The sequence below is a fragment of the Ascidiella aspersa genome, chromosome 8 (assembly GCF_963924565.1).
Source record: "Ascidiella aspersa chromosome 8, kaAscAspe10.2, whole genome shotgun sequence".
In the NCBI taxonomy this organism is placed as follows: Eukaryota; Metazoa; Chordata; class Ascidiacea; order Phlebobranchia; family Ascidiidae; genus Ascidiella; species Ascidiella aspersa.
In genome coordinates this window covers 3072860-3088972 of record NC_139454.1, presented here as the reverse complement: position 1 = coordinate 3088972, position 16113 = coordinate 3072860, and the positions used below count along the sequence as shown (strand labels likewise).

Genomic DNA, 16113 nt, shown 5'->3' with positions numbered 1-16113 from the left:
AGGACGATCGATGACTCACAAAGGAGGATTCGTGAACCGCGAGCGAGTCACGAATCACAGCGACACGGATTTAAGTGGAGAAAACACCGATCAGAAGTGCACTCGATATTGCTTGAGCGGTTATTGAAAAAAATAATCTTTAAAATGAGGTGTTTTTTTGTGTGAATTTGATTAATTCTCGGTTTTTAATTGAGAAACATAAAAACCATCTGGTTTTAGACGTTGGTTAAGTATTTTCTCGATTATCGTACGCTTTATACGAAAAACAACTCCTAATTATGTTTTTTTGCAATATTTTGGCTATTTTACTGTGCATTTTCATTATAAGAGTAAAATAACTAGTCGAGTTTTAACTGGTCAGCCAAATCGTACTTATCCAGTTTGCAAAACCGCCAAAGGAATTGTCGAAAAAAAGCTTTGCTCGTTTTTCAAAAGCACCAAACCGACAAACAGCTCTTAAATTAGGTGTTTTTTTTTGTTGCTTTGATGGTAAACTTTCGCCAAAACAGCAACTTCTAGCGATATACATTATACCGCCAAAAGGAAACCGCACGCTTTTAACTAAAAACCGTCGTTTTTGAGTCAGCGACCCCATTTATTACACGATCCCGTCAGTCTGCGGCTCCTAGGGCCGTTTCCGCACTTTGGAAAGCATAAATACAGCTAGGAGCGACTAATGTTCGATTCCCAGCACAAAGAGGAAATGGATAAAGGCTGTGTACATTGAGGCGTGTGTGTGACTTTTGTGCCTTATGGGTTCAGGATGCTTGCTGCTTTCTATGTGTTGACTTGACTCATACATAAGTGCACCGTTTGGGAACTGTGCTGAATCGATTATGATCGGTAACGTTTCTTGCTTGGCGATAGACGAGCTTTGAAATTGTATAGTCAAGATCAATTTTGGTTAAAACGGCAAATTACAAAGGATTTTGGACGAGTTGAAGTTTATTTTTTTTTTTGAGGTTCATTTTGAAAACTAAAACAACGTGGGAATGGTATCTAAGTTAGAAAATTTTCAAACTAAAGATTTTTTTTTTCAAATAATTGCCTACAATTTTTGACATTTGATCTCACCAGAACTTATATTACTAAATTGGAAAATCGATAAAAAATGCATATTTTTATATTACAAATTAATTAAACCGATAGACTTCACAACATTTTTTTCATTAGGCGGACAAAAAACTTTTCTAAATTAAAATTTCCCTTAAAACCGGCCAAGCTTAGAAATTAGCTTTACGACCAAGTTGTGGTTGCCCCGTCTCCTTAATATCATCTCCGAAGCATAAATAAATTATGCGCACGCGTCCGAAAGTCGCTAAAGGATTGACACCCGACCCCGGTCACGTGCTCGCGTGACGTCACGGTTCAAAGGTCAACGAACCAGCGGCGCTTAATTAAGGGTCGTTCTGGTTTAAACGAGGCTAATGCGTTTTATAGACTCGTAACTGCCCGTGGCACCACCGCGCAAACTCTGTTATACGGCCGACGATTGTAATGCAATAAAAAAATAGAACTGTTCTCTTTAGCAGCAATCTTAAGGTTTGTTTCAGCTCTTGGTTTGATTAATTGTCCATCGAATCGTGAAATTATGGAGCTTTAAATGTGTTTCGATTAGAAACTATTTTTTTTTTGTTGTTTTGTATTTTTTTTTGTTTGATTTATTTTAGGTTTTCTTTCCCATTATTTTAGGATAAAATTTTTCCTTTATAAAATTACAAAACACGAAAAAACGCATAATTTAAAATTCGTAAAAAATCGTAATCTGATAAAGGTTTTATTTCATCCCAACAAAAACGACTTTTTATTTATTTTTTTTACTTTTTTAAACTACACCGACAAAATATGTTGTAAAAGAAAATATAAACCACGGGGAAAAATCGGAACCCTTAACCACCAGGTAACTGTAATTCGATCCAGCTTGTCAGCAGACTGGTTCCTCACCAGCACGAACACGATTTCCAAGCCTTAATGTAACACGAGATTGCGGTTTAACGTAAATTGCCAGGAGCCAGGTGTCCTGGCTTTTGATTGGCTGAAGTATCGCGTTACCTGATTGGACAAAACGCCCGAAAAATCGGAGTGAAAAAAACGGATGCTAAAGTTCCGAGTCTGGTCGTACAATCGGGGATTAGATAATGGATTAGAAGAGCACAAAAGCAACCCAGATGTATGGTAGAGGTTTGGACGTCTCTTTTGTCTTTAGTGAGTTGCTTTCAAGGCAAAACGGCGCCAGTAACCGGTAGTTTAACGCGCTAAATTAGATGCTGACGGCGCCAATTTTTTACAAACCCGTTTGGCCGATTTAATTTTGTGCATGTAACACTATAAATAAACTTAGAGATTAACGTTTTTGAGTTTTGTATGTTGACAACTTCGCCTTGCACTAACTTAGGAATAAAGCCGAAAATCGCGATTGAAAGAGTCTTTTTTGACATAATTTTGTTGTTTAAACCAAGATTTTATTATAAATTCCCCATGATTTTAGTTTAACCTACAAACATCACTTAAACAATTTACCCTTTAAAATCACAAACAATAGCGTAATTAAAACTGTTTAAAACCAGTATATAGTTAAAAACATGGCCGATTGGCCGTACTATGGTTTAACGCTCCAAAAACATATAACAGTTAACCGCATATATCCACAAATAAGCCCTTGCCAGAACCCTAATTATCCGGGGGTTTAATTGTCCCCAAGGCAAGGCTACGATGCTATCGCGGTTAAACGGTTGAGAATTGCGGCCAAAACGAACAGAACACGTGTAAATGCGGTGATGTCGATGTGTGTAATGGGACACCCAATCACCGGGCGTATCCTGGATGTAAACCTCCTGGCGTGTAAATGTGGTTTAATTAGGTCGCGATTCGAGGAGGAAACATTTCCTAATTACTGGTTGGTTTTTGAGCCAAACAGCACGACCAATGTGGAAGTCAATAAAATCGTCGAAAACGTGCGGGTTGGTCGATTTTGCGATTGAATTTATAGTGTGCTAGAAAGTTGGTAGCTCATATGAACTACGGCTTAAATTGGTTGTTTCCAGCTTTCGCATTACATTGGAAAAGCGAAGTTTAGGTGTGTTACTTAGTGAAATTAATTGCAACAAACTCCAAAAATAATGGTACTCGCAACAGAAAAACTACTGCAATTTTATATTTGGTTCCCAGGTTAGATTAAGTCAGGATATCAAGTGTCTTCAGTTCAAAAAATATATAATATTTTTTCTATGGGTAATACTTCGAAAACTTGTTGGCTGCCGTTAACTTCTTTATAGGTCCGAAAAGTATAACATGAGACATAGTTGGGTATTAAAATCCGTGCTGTTTAGAAAAAGGACTCGAATTGTGATTGTCCTCATACCTATTGTAGTTCACCAGAGATACCACACCTGTTTGAAGCCCACAATATGAAAGGGGGCTAAACCTTAGGGGTATTTAGTTACCCCCGCATAAAAACACGATATATGGTGCTTCTAGTTTCGAAATCGAAGCAAATAAAAGTTCCACTCTTTTCAAGAACAAGGGTGGCCTGTAATCGTAAACTAATCGTTAATAGTAGCCAGGTGCGCCCCGCTCTAGGATTGCCCTGCCGCACGCGATACGTGATATCATTATTCGGTTAACAATCAAACGATCGCGCGCCGTCGCCCTTTTATTATTGCGTCACAAATCAAATTTGAGGAGGTCGCCTGACGTAGTTTTTCCCCTTAGTGGTGGCTGTTGGGCTAACTTTTCTCTAACAAGGCTTTGTACCTGAAATCGATGTATTACATATAGTGAGTGCTTTAGTATATTGATCCCTTTACGTGGCAACGTGGTAATGGCCCCCATTAATAATTAAGTAACCTTGGTCTTTCCATTATTATAGGAGTGTCCCGGGTATTAATGACGATACTTGCTATATACGGTGTCTGGAGCGTATGATGTGTATATAACCTAACTTAATTTTATCCTGAAACAGCAGCCAAGCCCCTACGCCGTAAAACGTATCAAATAGCCTTTCGTGTTCTGGTCAAAATATCGATTTAATTAGACCATCCAAAAAGGTTAATAGGATAAAAACACATTCAGCTTAACTCAACAACCAAAAAAACGTTTTGCTCGCTTAAGTGAACTGTGGGGGTCAAGAGTTAGAACGCTGTTTATACTTCGCCATTAAGAAAAGCCACGATTTGTTATCTTAGTCAACGGGCGCAATTGGTTTTTCCAAAGTTGGGTAAACTGCCTCAGAGTCATAACAAGCCAAAAAAACCGGGGATCCCGGGTCTGTAATTTTGTTAGACTCTAGACGACTTTGGACGCGTGCAGACAATAATAGGCGTGGATGGATCGAGAGGGATCGGCTTAACGTCCACTGTATGGGCCGTAATAAAAGGTGGGGCTTAGTGAGCGTAGAAAGTCCGTGTACTCTAAATTAGGACCAAGTTAAGGTTATCCTTGCCGTCGTTATTAGGTTTTCTTGGCTTGGAGTGCCGAAGGCTTTAGAGTTCAGTGCACACAACACGGCTATAAACAAGTTTACTCGAAGCCCATGTACTGAAGTAGGTAGCATTTCGAACGTTTCTAATATAACATTTCAACGTTTAAAATGATACCTACTTCTGTATGGGCTTTGATAACCTTACTTTGCCTAACTACAACCGTCATACATTATGCTCGTTTATTCGCTGTTTAAGCTGTGACGCAGAGTACTGTTGAATACACACATGACCTGGCGTTATTTTATGGCCTCGCCTGACGACAGCCCTGCTTTATAGGGTGAGGTCTCCTTTTGTTGGGCGAAGTGTGTCAATGTCCTGTTAACACGAGTAAATATAAAAGTCCTGGAAGTTTGGGCTTGTTAACTATGCAAGTATAAAGGTTTGAATAGTTGGCTAAATCAAGCATAAAAGTTGTTAAAGTTGAACCTTTCAGATAGAACCATTTGAAAAGTAGTAAAAGTTGGAAATTCCGACTAAAACCAAATATAAAAGTTGGTAAAGTTGGACTTGCCCAGAATGGTGAAACACGCACAGCTATTTTCATTGCTTTTGAATCCGAACTTTACAACATAAAATTGCCAAAACTTCGCACACTTTTAAAAACAACAACTATCCCAAGTATGCCATCAGGGAATAAAAATAATAACAGCAAATTCCATCAAACGAACGCGGCAAAAATTTCTAACCTCCGCAAAAACGTACAAAACCCGATTTTGGTAACTGTACCTTGAGGGGGGCCAATCCGTCGCAGATCGGGGACCCAACAAAGACCCACTCCCCCTGAAAGCGCGCGACGCCGGGACAATGGGAGAAGAAGTAAACAAAAGGCGAGTCAATCGAGAGGCCACTTAACTTTAGGCGCCTTCGTCTCATAGAGGCTTTCTGGGTACCTTTTGTCCGCCAAGGGCCGACTATACGACGGCTGTCGCTTTTCTATTGTACACCTGGCTAGCCGAGTGGCCGCTATAAACTTTGGGAGGGCGCGTTCGTTGCTTGCAAAGCAAATAGGCCATTATAGAAACAAAGAACTGACCAGAAACTCAGAATGATACGAATTGACCCCACCTTTTACAAGTAACGTTGGTTATATTTCTCAGTCATATTAACTGATGATGATAAAGTTCGTATCGAAAGGCTTTATCAAGATGATGTCGATTTACTCAACCTTTTTGGCTTCAAATTCATTATTACATTGGGTAAGTGACACAAGTTTGCCAAAATAATTTCTCAGTAACACAAACGCATTCAATTTTCCCAAAATATTTTTTTTTTGCAAATTACGATAATAAGGTGGAACCAATGGTGTCTGGCTGCTTTTGTACATAAACCCTCTTATCCGTGAATAGGGCTTGAGTACATTTAAACGGTGCCAATTCGCGGTAAGTCCACTAAGACAGGCGATAATTAGCTTTTGTTGGATTTCCTTCGGTTAAACGACGAAGTCAAGTTGCGACGAAGGGTCTGCACGCTTTTCCTAAAGAAGCCAAGCCGATTTTTGGCCCCAGAACGAAAAGGGACACCGAGCAGACACCTTTTATCATAGTTGAAGTCTTACAAGCAAGCTACTCCTCAACAAACTGTTGCATTTATCAGAGGCCTTCACCGCAATGAAACGGACACCCTATAGACATTTTGGCCCTTTTGTTACCTCATAAAGTCGCCTTGCGTTTAAACCGCATGATGAGGCCTTTGTTTGGTAACAGCCGCTGCATTGTGACGTGTTTTGTAAACCGAGCGTGCAGTGCAGTTGTCGGGGCGAGCTATGGACCCCTATTTTTCATCTTTTGTTGGGGTTGCGGGTAAGGGTGGGGTAAGTGGGGGCGCGACCCCTTGAATGCCACCGTAGATGTGTTGACGAAGCAAAATACGAGCAAGGCGCACCAAGGCGGGATGTTTTAAGTTGATTTTTAGATCAGCATAAAACAGGGAAATTCACTTTACTTAACTGTAAATTTTAAATTTCAAATAATCTTTCTTGAAAAGGGAGTTTAACATCAAATTTTGAAGAAGTAGACTTTAGTTTTTTTAACGCTATCCGTGTTTAATCTTTTTGTTCATTACAAGATCGAAAACTAACTACGAAAATTTCAAAATGTAGGCCTAACAAGAAACTGTGCATAGAATTGGTTTTAAATCTTATAAGGCCTTTATGCTTCATTTTCCTATATCCTACTGTTTACATATTTTTACTTTTTTGTCATATACCTGGCCGCCAAGACGATTTTTTCCTCTCCCAGAACTTTCATCTTCTTAGTCAGCTGAACATGACGAAGACCATTAGCGTCGCCTCCGGTGAAAACTCGTGTTGGAAGATCTGGAAAAAGGAAAACATAAATTTAAATCCACAAAAAAACGACCGTACTTTCAAACAATATGAACTAGTTGCAATGATACTTATGTAAGCCTTGAACATATTGCTTATATAAGTACAATTTCTGTCTTCACACTCATGGTGTACTATGATATGTAAGCCGTTAATGTTGGTTAAATAGGGACTTCAGAAGGGCTAGATCACAGTTGAAGTACACCTATGTGGCATTCATTGAAATATGTAAAAGGTTCAAAATCGACTCAATGTGAAAAAAACAAGGCACACTCCATAACAAATGTTTTCAATTTACCATATTTATATTTTAAACTACAAACAGGCGTTAAAAATGCGTTACATTCTACAAAGCAATGGCGCAAACCAACACAGCTAGTTCCCTATATTGTACAAAGGCTCGCATCGCGTGACTGGCAAAAGTGTGGCGACGCGCCCTACATTAGTTGTTTGACGGAGATCAACAATCAGCAGCAAATCCCAGTTTGCTTAAACTAGGGCGCTATTGGTGGCACCCTGCTTAACCAGGAAGCGACGTAAGTCTGTTCGGGCGCCTACGGTTAAGTCCCAACGGCGCCAGAAAGGCCAAATGGGCCAATCTACATGGCCACCTAAAATAGAAACAGCTGACTATCCTAAAAAAGGGCGCTACCGAACTATTTTTAGCTCGTTTCATTCAGTTTCTAGGGCTATTTTTAGTGCCAAAGTTTTGGTTTATTTATTTTCGTTTTTTGCCATTTTTAATATATTTTACATCCTATTTTCTATCAGTTTTGTTTAAAGGCTGTTTATGGCCTATTTCTTCAGTGTTATTGAAGAGGGTTTAATTTTTTCACTATTTTTTTTTTGTTTTCGGGCAATATTTGCACCGCTTTCTTTGTAAGCTAAACAAGGGCTATACAAAAAATAAAAAATAAACAATATGTCTTTTAAAGTGTTCAAGTAAGCCGATCTAAAGTTGGCCAATTCGACAAAGGACAGTAATTAGTAGTCAAGCCCAAGTGCTAGTCGTCGTGATTTGTAAGCAATTGCGGCTTAACCATTAGGTCTTAACTCATCATTAATAAATAATAGAGGACAATTAGCGACAGAGACCGCTTCCATTGCCGCCCGGTTTTTAGAAAGCGCCTTAAAGTAGCACCTTGAACCCGACGCTTATAACGCAAACGAGGCAAGCCGACAATAGGCGCTAACATATTGCAGAGAAAGACTTGGAAATTGTAGCAAATCTCGTAAAGCCCTGGGGCTGAATGCGAGCGAACGCCCTTGTTTTTTGCTTGCGATTGAAAGCAACAACATAGAAAGGGGAATACGTGTCTGATTTTGAGTTGCCCTGACCACTGTTAGAGGTGGATTAATTTGTTAAACGCCTTATAAGCCGCGCGGTGAAGGTCTAAGATCATGGCTGATGAAATAAGGCCTAAACCTGCCTGAGGGCGGATCTAGTTTTGACATTACACATTTGTTGACGCGCTGTTTAGTCCGAAAATATACACCACTTAGTCATTATATTCGCACGAATAAATAAATTTAATTAAACGATGATTCTACCTTGAACCTGTTTAACGGCATAAACAGTCCAATGTGTGGTGTGTTATATTAAAAACTCTCAAATTAGTGCAAAACCACTTTCCGAAAAAAATAATAATAAAAAATCCATAATAAAACAGCAGCTTTATAGCTAATGGTTGGAGGTTATAGTTAGACGAAGTATAGGTAGCATTTTAAACGTTTCTAGTATATCTTTATTCATTTTCAACGTGATCTAAACCTCAAATGTTACGTTGTCATAAACTCAGTTGTGCATGTCAATATTCAACAGCGGCTGAAAGCCTTAAATCAACTCCGAATTTGATCCAGTCTAATTAGTGTGCGTCCTTGAAAGCCGAACCCCTCGGCAAAGGGCAAGGTTTCCCACCTAGATAAGGCGCCAATACAAATATTATTGCGCGAGATCTCGAGTGTTTCAATCCAACGCCACCAACCACAAACAAAACAGACCTGGGTCTATTTCGGGCACAATCGAGGCCACTTTTCGTTGGCCTGTTTAAAAGCGCACTTTAAAATCGATATGTAACAAAACGAAGATGGTAAGAGGTTTGTTTTTCTGAAGTGTCCATGTAATCAGGCCGCATAATATGTCGATCTATTTGCGTGAAAGCCTCTTGAGTACGTCTTAAAATTTGCGAACGTCTTAAAATGGCAAAGACATTAAGCTACAAAGAAAGGACGTTACTAAAGCAGATTGGAAACAACCATTGATTGAATATTTGTCATTTAGATATTATAAAATCGTACTAATCAACGATAAAAGCGCAAATAACCTCTAAATGTATTGCGAATGTTATGTGTAACACACCTAGAGAGTTCGAACGAAAACACAGGCCTTATTATTCCAACCTTGCTTACTGGAATCGAACATTCTCGTTAGAACGGTTAATTTTGATGGACAGCTAAACTTTAACTCGATGACTTATTCGTTTTTTTGCGCTTTTTGCGATTTCAAAGCGGAAAAATTTTGCTTCGATGTTGTTTAATGCAGTTACTCACATCGGCAGCCCGCTGTTTTCAAATCTATACTCAAGGCGTGAGGCCTGAGCTAGACTTTTTGGTTTCCAGGACGAGATAAGAGGGAGATTTTGCGGCGAAATGAAACGCCAGAACAGCGGGGAACATTACCCTCGCTCAGCTGTGACGTCAGTTTCAGGGGTGCGCCACGGAACAAACTCGTTTTACCCGTTTTTTATCCGCCCGCGAAAAGTTACCGAATAAACTAAAAGTGTAACTGTGTCGATTAAGGATATAAACGCAAGCGAAATAACGCCAGAAGCGAAAAACAGTGATTAAACTGTGGAGCGGCCAGAACAGGTTTATCATGTATTTTAAATATTGGGAAAACTACAGTTTGTTTAGCGCTTGTTCAAAAAGACAAATATCAGTCAAAAGCAAACATTTCTCAAATAAAGAGAGTTTGCAAAACACGCATGGAAGCATGTTTTTGGTAAGCTGAGCAAATTTTATGAAAAAAAAATTTTAAATAAAAAAAAATTAAAATTAAAAACAAAAATGATTGTTTTCCTAAAACGATACGCGTCTCTCTATTCGTAGTCCAATACAAATTTAGAAAATATCACAAGCGTAATAAAGTCTCGGGCAAATCGACTTAAACGACGCGATAAAAAGTTGTAGACGCGTCAGGCGCTTTGGTTTCCACAACAAGAACCAAGAGCACAAGAAGAGACGACGCAAGATAAACACCCCCCCCCCCTCACACACACTCATATATACAAGCAAAGCCCAGCTGCGCGCGGATTTAATATCGCCTGTTATCAGGGAACAACTCAAGAAACAGCTCGGCCATTAAAAGTGCCGGAAACCACGATTTTTTTTCACTTCAACTCCTACTTTCCACCCCACTGCTTTCGTTTCGAGCGATAACCATCGGGGTTTTATGACGTCACGGAAGCGTGACGCGACCTGGTGCTTTGTTACGTCACAGAGCCAACCGGGGTCACGCCCGAGTGAGCACGAGCGGCCTTTATTGCAGCTACCTTATATGGAAAATCGGGAAGTTGAGTTAAGCCTAGTTTTTTGTTCGTGTGTCCACTTAGAGCGGTGATTCATTTATAGAAGGGGGGTTGGCTTTTTTTGTCCCACGTGAAAATGTAACGAAATATAACCCAGTCATAGAGTGGAGTGTTTAGCGTTTTTTTTCCATTTTTCGGCTTCAAACATGGAAAGTTCGTAGTGTGCTGACGCATTACATTTTCCTGTTATTACCAAGCGTTTTATTGAGTCGTGACATTCCGGTAACTGAAAGTGTAATATGTATAAGTCGTTGTTACCCATTCGGTGGTCAATTAGTTTTGCCTAACGTAAAAGCCCCGAACGTGGTGTCACATCTAAACTTTCCTGTTATTTAATAAAATGTAAGTAATCTAAAAGGTGGTGACATACATGTATAACATACAGGCGTTGTAAAACAAATCAATTCAAATCCGCCTTTGGATTTTACTGCGATGGTTTATAGGTTTCGGGAAACAAAAAAGTTACAACCCCTATAAGACCTTTTCCCGTTATTCGTAAATATAAAAATCATTTCAAGCGTCGCAACAGACACACTAACACTACTATATGGGGAGACGGTTGTTAGGCTGTCAACTTTTACGAGTTTTCAGTCATCAGAAGCGTTTCTAAAGCGAAAGCGTGATTCGGTCTCGTAGGGCTAACACCTGTTTACGGCGCGATGAGGTCGTAGTTTGACCGTTTAGTGCGGCGTCCTGTTAATGAGCGAAATCTAGTGTCGAGCTGCCATAAACATTGGGGGAAACGGGGACACATTCATTTATGGAGAAAATCATTATCCACCGCGCTGTACCGTATTGTAGGCGACATTATTCAAACAGTTTGAACATATAATACAATAGAAAGGCAATTTTTGCGCCTTTGCACAAAAGACCATAGAAAACCTTTAGAGAAGTTTAAAAAGACAATTTTTTTTCACTTTTAGTGAACAAATATACAAGAGCATTATGCTTTCATTAATGAAGCTTTGCTTACGCGTATCTAAAAACAAGTAAATTGAAAGTTGAAAAACCCCGGTGAAACACAAAAGCCGGCTTTTGTCAAAGGAATATAGGAATTGGTCATGTCAGTGTAGGCGAAAATTATATTCCTTTGATAAAAGTCTGATCTTTTGTTTCACTGGGGGTTTTAAACTTTAAATTTCATTGTTCAAAGTTTGGTAAAAATATTGCTATAAAAGTCGTAGTAATGTTACTACAAGATTGGCACAAAATATCACCCGAACGGTCGTAGTAATATCGCTACAACATAGGTGGTAATAAACAGTGGCCTTCATTGTCCCAGGGCTCGATTACATGCGGGGGAGTGCGATCGAGTTGTGCTGATTAAACAGGCGCCAAGCCGAGTCCGCTACAACCGCGATAAGCGCGATATTTGCCCGACTCGAACTCGCTTTTCTGTGCTCAATCCTACTCGCCTGGCGAAAAAGCATTATGAACGCGAGCGTCTTGTTTATTTTGTCACAATGAAACCGGGTCGCGTGCAAAGTGAATTGTGTTTTCACAACTAGGCAAACAAACGGCGCGCTGTGACGTAACACAGGGGTCCCGCGGCGACGGACCTGTTTGCGTTCGCTGCGAGCAACATGGACGGCTACTGTTTGCCGCAGCACTCTGGCGTAAAGATTCACCAAAAAAGCGGGCCAATAATATTGGCAAACGCCGAAATCGCTTTGTTTCGTAGCTCTTCATTACACAATCGAGTTTTGACGTAACAATAGGTGCGCCTTTGTCGAACAGAGGATACGTCGCGCGCTTCGCAAACGGGGAATATTGTGTTGTCAAGTGGTTCGACGAAAATCGCCCATCTTTAGCGCTATTAGCTTGTACATTGGGCACCATAGCTTGTGATTATCTCGCTTAATTATCAACTACGGATCCGTCGGTTAGCAAGGTGATTTCACAATAGCGATTTGGCGTTGTGTGAAAGTTCCCCAACTCCACCCCGCTAATTAATAGCCACATCGCCACAGTTTAATATTTGAAAGCGGACGGATGACTCTATAAGGTCTTATTTTAAAACAGCGCGATTGTACAGTTGTAACCAGGCTACAAATTACTCTGAATATATTCATTACACAGAACTGTCACGCATTGAATACGGTTGATTGGCTTTGTATAAAAATTATAAGGGTCGGTTTCTTTAAATAAAACTCAATATCTCTTTGAATTCAAATCTTGGTACCTATTTAAATTGGAATCTCGCTAGATCTTGAATTTAAAGCTGGTACTTCTTTAGATTTGAAGATCAGTGCCATTTTAAATTGGCGTAGTAAGAATATCAAAGCCCATACTGAAGTAGGTAGCATTTGAAACGTTTCGAATATCACGCGAACGTTCACAAAGTGCTATCTACTTCGGTTAGGCTTTGATATTGATATTTCTACCACGTCTTATTACAACCTCCACCCAATATGCTCCATACCTTTAAATTGAAATTCAGTACCTTTTTGAGAGATAGAGGGGCGAGCGACTATATGAAATGGGTTTTACACAAGCGAGCTGCCATATATTCTAATGCCGAAACATCGCAAATATACAAACACACCCACCTCCTTGTTTCAGCTGATTGATGGGTTCCAGGTTGTCGGGAAACGACGATTCCACGGGAGCAAGACTCTCCAGACACAGAAACCTGTAATTAAAATCGCGAGGATTAGACGCTTGAAAAAACCCCAAAGGTCCCCGTCTTCTAGTGTTACAATCGCGTCCCCTCGAAATATCGGATTAATTCTGCCGTACTGAAAACACACCGATCGCTATCGTACCTTAAGACGCAACATAAAACCAACAAATACTCACGTGAAGACCAGCGCTCGCCACTGCATCTTGCTTTAGAAGTTTTCTATCGTGGCTGGCTAAAAGTTCTTCAAAGTCCGTCCATGAAAATTAATCCGCTCGCTTGGATATCGTGGACAGCAAGAAACGGGATACACAGACAGTTAATCGAGTTATACTGGCAAAGGATTATGCTGCAAACAATCTCTTATAATCCTGAAGGCAAGAAACAGCATGTTGAAAGAATGCTGGCGGAATGCTTATTTACTTAATAAAACACTTCTCTAATCCCCATGGGGATGTCATGTGTCCGCATTAACCCTATGCATGGCTCGCACCCTGCTGACTTGCTGTAGGGCAACTTTCAAATAACAACAAGCCAAGCAAGGCATTATTACGTCACAGTGCGCCTGCGATTAGTAGGCAAGCGAAGCGTTGATTTTGCCAAGCAAAGCAATTAAACTTTAAATAAATTGGAGAGCTTGCGTTTGAATCATATACACTGACAGTTAATGATCGCGCTAAAAATATTTGGGTTCTGAGTAAGGCCACTTCAACTGAACTACTCTATATAAAAACGCACTGACGGCGCGGTCTTATACTATGGTACGTTTCAGCCGACGGTTGTGCTTTCTCTTTTGAAGCTGAGAACAAGAAGCCGGCAAAACAGCACCTGGCTATTAAGGCCGACCGACACTGCTTATTGCGCCGTGGAAGGCTTTGCAGCACTGCCACTACTTTGAGTGCAAAAGCAGGTTTACTTAAATCCAATTCCAGCTACTTGCAAACGTGAATATGTCTTAGTCGATGTACTGCAATTTAATGCCTACTGATAGATTTTTACTCTTTCACAGTATATTAACTAAACAACAAAATTAAAAAGTCTAAAAAAATTAAATAAGATGCAAAACTTAACTTGGCTTAACATAAAGTAAGATACGCATCAGTTTAGTTATGAGATCATTACAATTATCCCAATGCTACATATAAAAAAAACTCTATTGCACTAAGTCCACTGTTTTAACTGACAAACCTAGACTAAAATACAATCTAGGCCTACTAGTAGAGTAACAAAAAACATAAAACTGAATCAACCTTATCCAACGCTTCGTATAAGATAATTAATAAACCGTAAAAAATCTGGTGTTTTGGTACTTAACAAACAAGGTTGACATAAAATTTAGGGCTAGGAGGTTATCTCAAATGCTTCGTATTACACAATCCGTAAACCTGACGCATCTCACTCAAACTCAGCTATTCGTAAACTAAAACTGTCCTGCGCACCATTCTCACAACCGCTGCATCATAGCACTGGGTCACGGTTACTGGACAAGCTCGAAAACAAGACTAACCAGGACCAAGTAACTTCGGGGAACTTTAAACCGCGCGGAGAAACGGAACATCAAGCTGTGTGGGCGATAGGGGAGTGCGGTTCTAGTCACCTCTGCCAGCAATTCTCAAACAATAAATCAGAACTCCCCCGCTCAGGACAAACAAGGAAGGGGGGCTTAATACCCCGTAAAGTTCGGCTCCACGTTCCTGATTAAACTCTAACTTTTTTCGGCGGAGTTTTATTGTAACGTTTTATAAGTTTCACTTCTTCCTTTGCCTGAACTGAATCAACCTGGTGGTCAGTACCTGCTTGAAATCTAAAGGAGGTGATTAAAAGACAATTCATGCTTTTATTGATTGCTGTTTAAGATATAGCTTAACGTTTACCACTTGGAAATAAGTTTTTATTTTCGCCCTTCCCAGCTGAACTTCAGCAGAGTAACTGCCAATGTTTATGCGAAGACTAACGATAAACATCCGTGCCAAGCTTCCATAAACTGCCGTTTAATATTAAGTCCCGTAATGCTATCAATCTGACACGTTAATGCGACTATGTCACACCTTTCCCAGTCGACAAAATCGTCCTGCTTAACTAGCGAATCGTGATTAACCTACTCTACAACTGCGGCAAGACAGCTTGCCCGAAATATCCCAGGAGTGTTCGTCAACCTCAAAACAATGGTCGATATCCATCAAATTAGTGCAACATCTCCGGCAAAATAATCGAGCCAACATCATCTTCGGTACGATCGGCGATCGATAGTAAACAGAAAACCCGTAGAACAGCTAGCTATAGTCGAGCCGCGAAGAACGGACAAACGTCTCCACGTCTAGTTTACTCTATCGCCTGTCGGTTTGCGAGAGCGTTGTTACGGCGTTATCGGAGAGCGAAAAAAGGGGAAAAAAGGGCGCAAGAGCCTCTGTTTTTGTTTCTTTATTGCTCCAGGAGCGGCGGAGTGAGTAAACACGGGTTGTAACCTAGTTTTCTGCAAGAACTCTCGCACAAACGCCGGCAATGGTGCTTCTTCGCTGTTATATTGCCGCTCGCCGAGGACCTTTTCTATGTCAAGGGCTTGCTCGTCGTAGCTTTCCCAGTTGTTGTCTTTTTCTACTGCAATGACACTTTCGCCCCCATCGTATTTTTCAAGTCGGGCGTCGTCTTTTAAGACCATTTGCCAACAAACTGTGCACGGCGCCGTTTTCAAAGCTTTACTGCGAGGACAAATGGTTTAAACCTACATTGCTAGTGTAACGCAATTTGAAGGGGTTTTCTCTGCATTTGAGAACAATAACGTGCTAGGTATTCTTTTTTTTACACTTCTTCACACTAAAGAAAATTATACTTTCGGAGCATAGTATGATAGTGGTGTTATCTGGTAAAACGCATTGTTACTGTATTACAATTTGTAGAGATTTTTCTTCTGCAATTGATTACAGTAACCTAAAGGAGATTCTCTCTTTTCCACTGCTTCAAATTTAAGAAAAATTATTTTCCTTAGCATAGTGTGATAGTGACATTATCTGTTAAAACACACTGCCATTGTGGCGCAATTTTTTTAGCGAATTTTCTTTGCATTTGATAAAAATAACGTGTTCTGGTAATTCTCTATTTGTC

The 16113-nt window shown here is 40.1% G+C and overlaps 1 protein-coding gene across 1 annotated transcript in view; it reads right to left on the bottom strand.

Annotated features, from left to right (window-relative positions):
* Window positions 1-13377, bottom strand: part of LOC146135171 (uncharacterized) — a 28329-nt gene extending 14952 nt beyond the window's left edge. The window contains exons 1-3 of the mRNA XM_083395228.1: window positions 13191-13377; window positions 12941-13023; window positions 6687-6795 (exon numbers count right to left, since the gene is read on the bottom strand). Of these exons, the coding sequence (XP_083251354.1) occupies window positions 6687-6795; window positions 12941-13023; window positions 13191-13216 (218 nt within the window). The 5' untranslated portion in view covers window positions 13217-13377. The remainder of the gene's footprint in view (window positions 1-6686; window positions 6796-12940; window positions 13024-13190) is intronic.
* Window positions 13378-16113: the final 2736 nt, after the last annotated feature.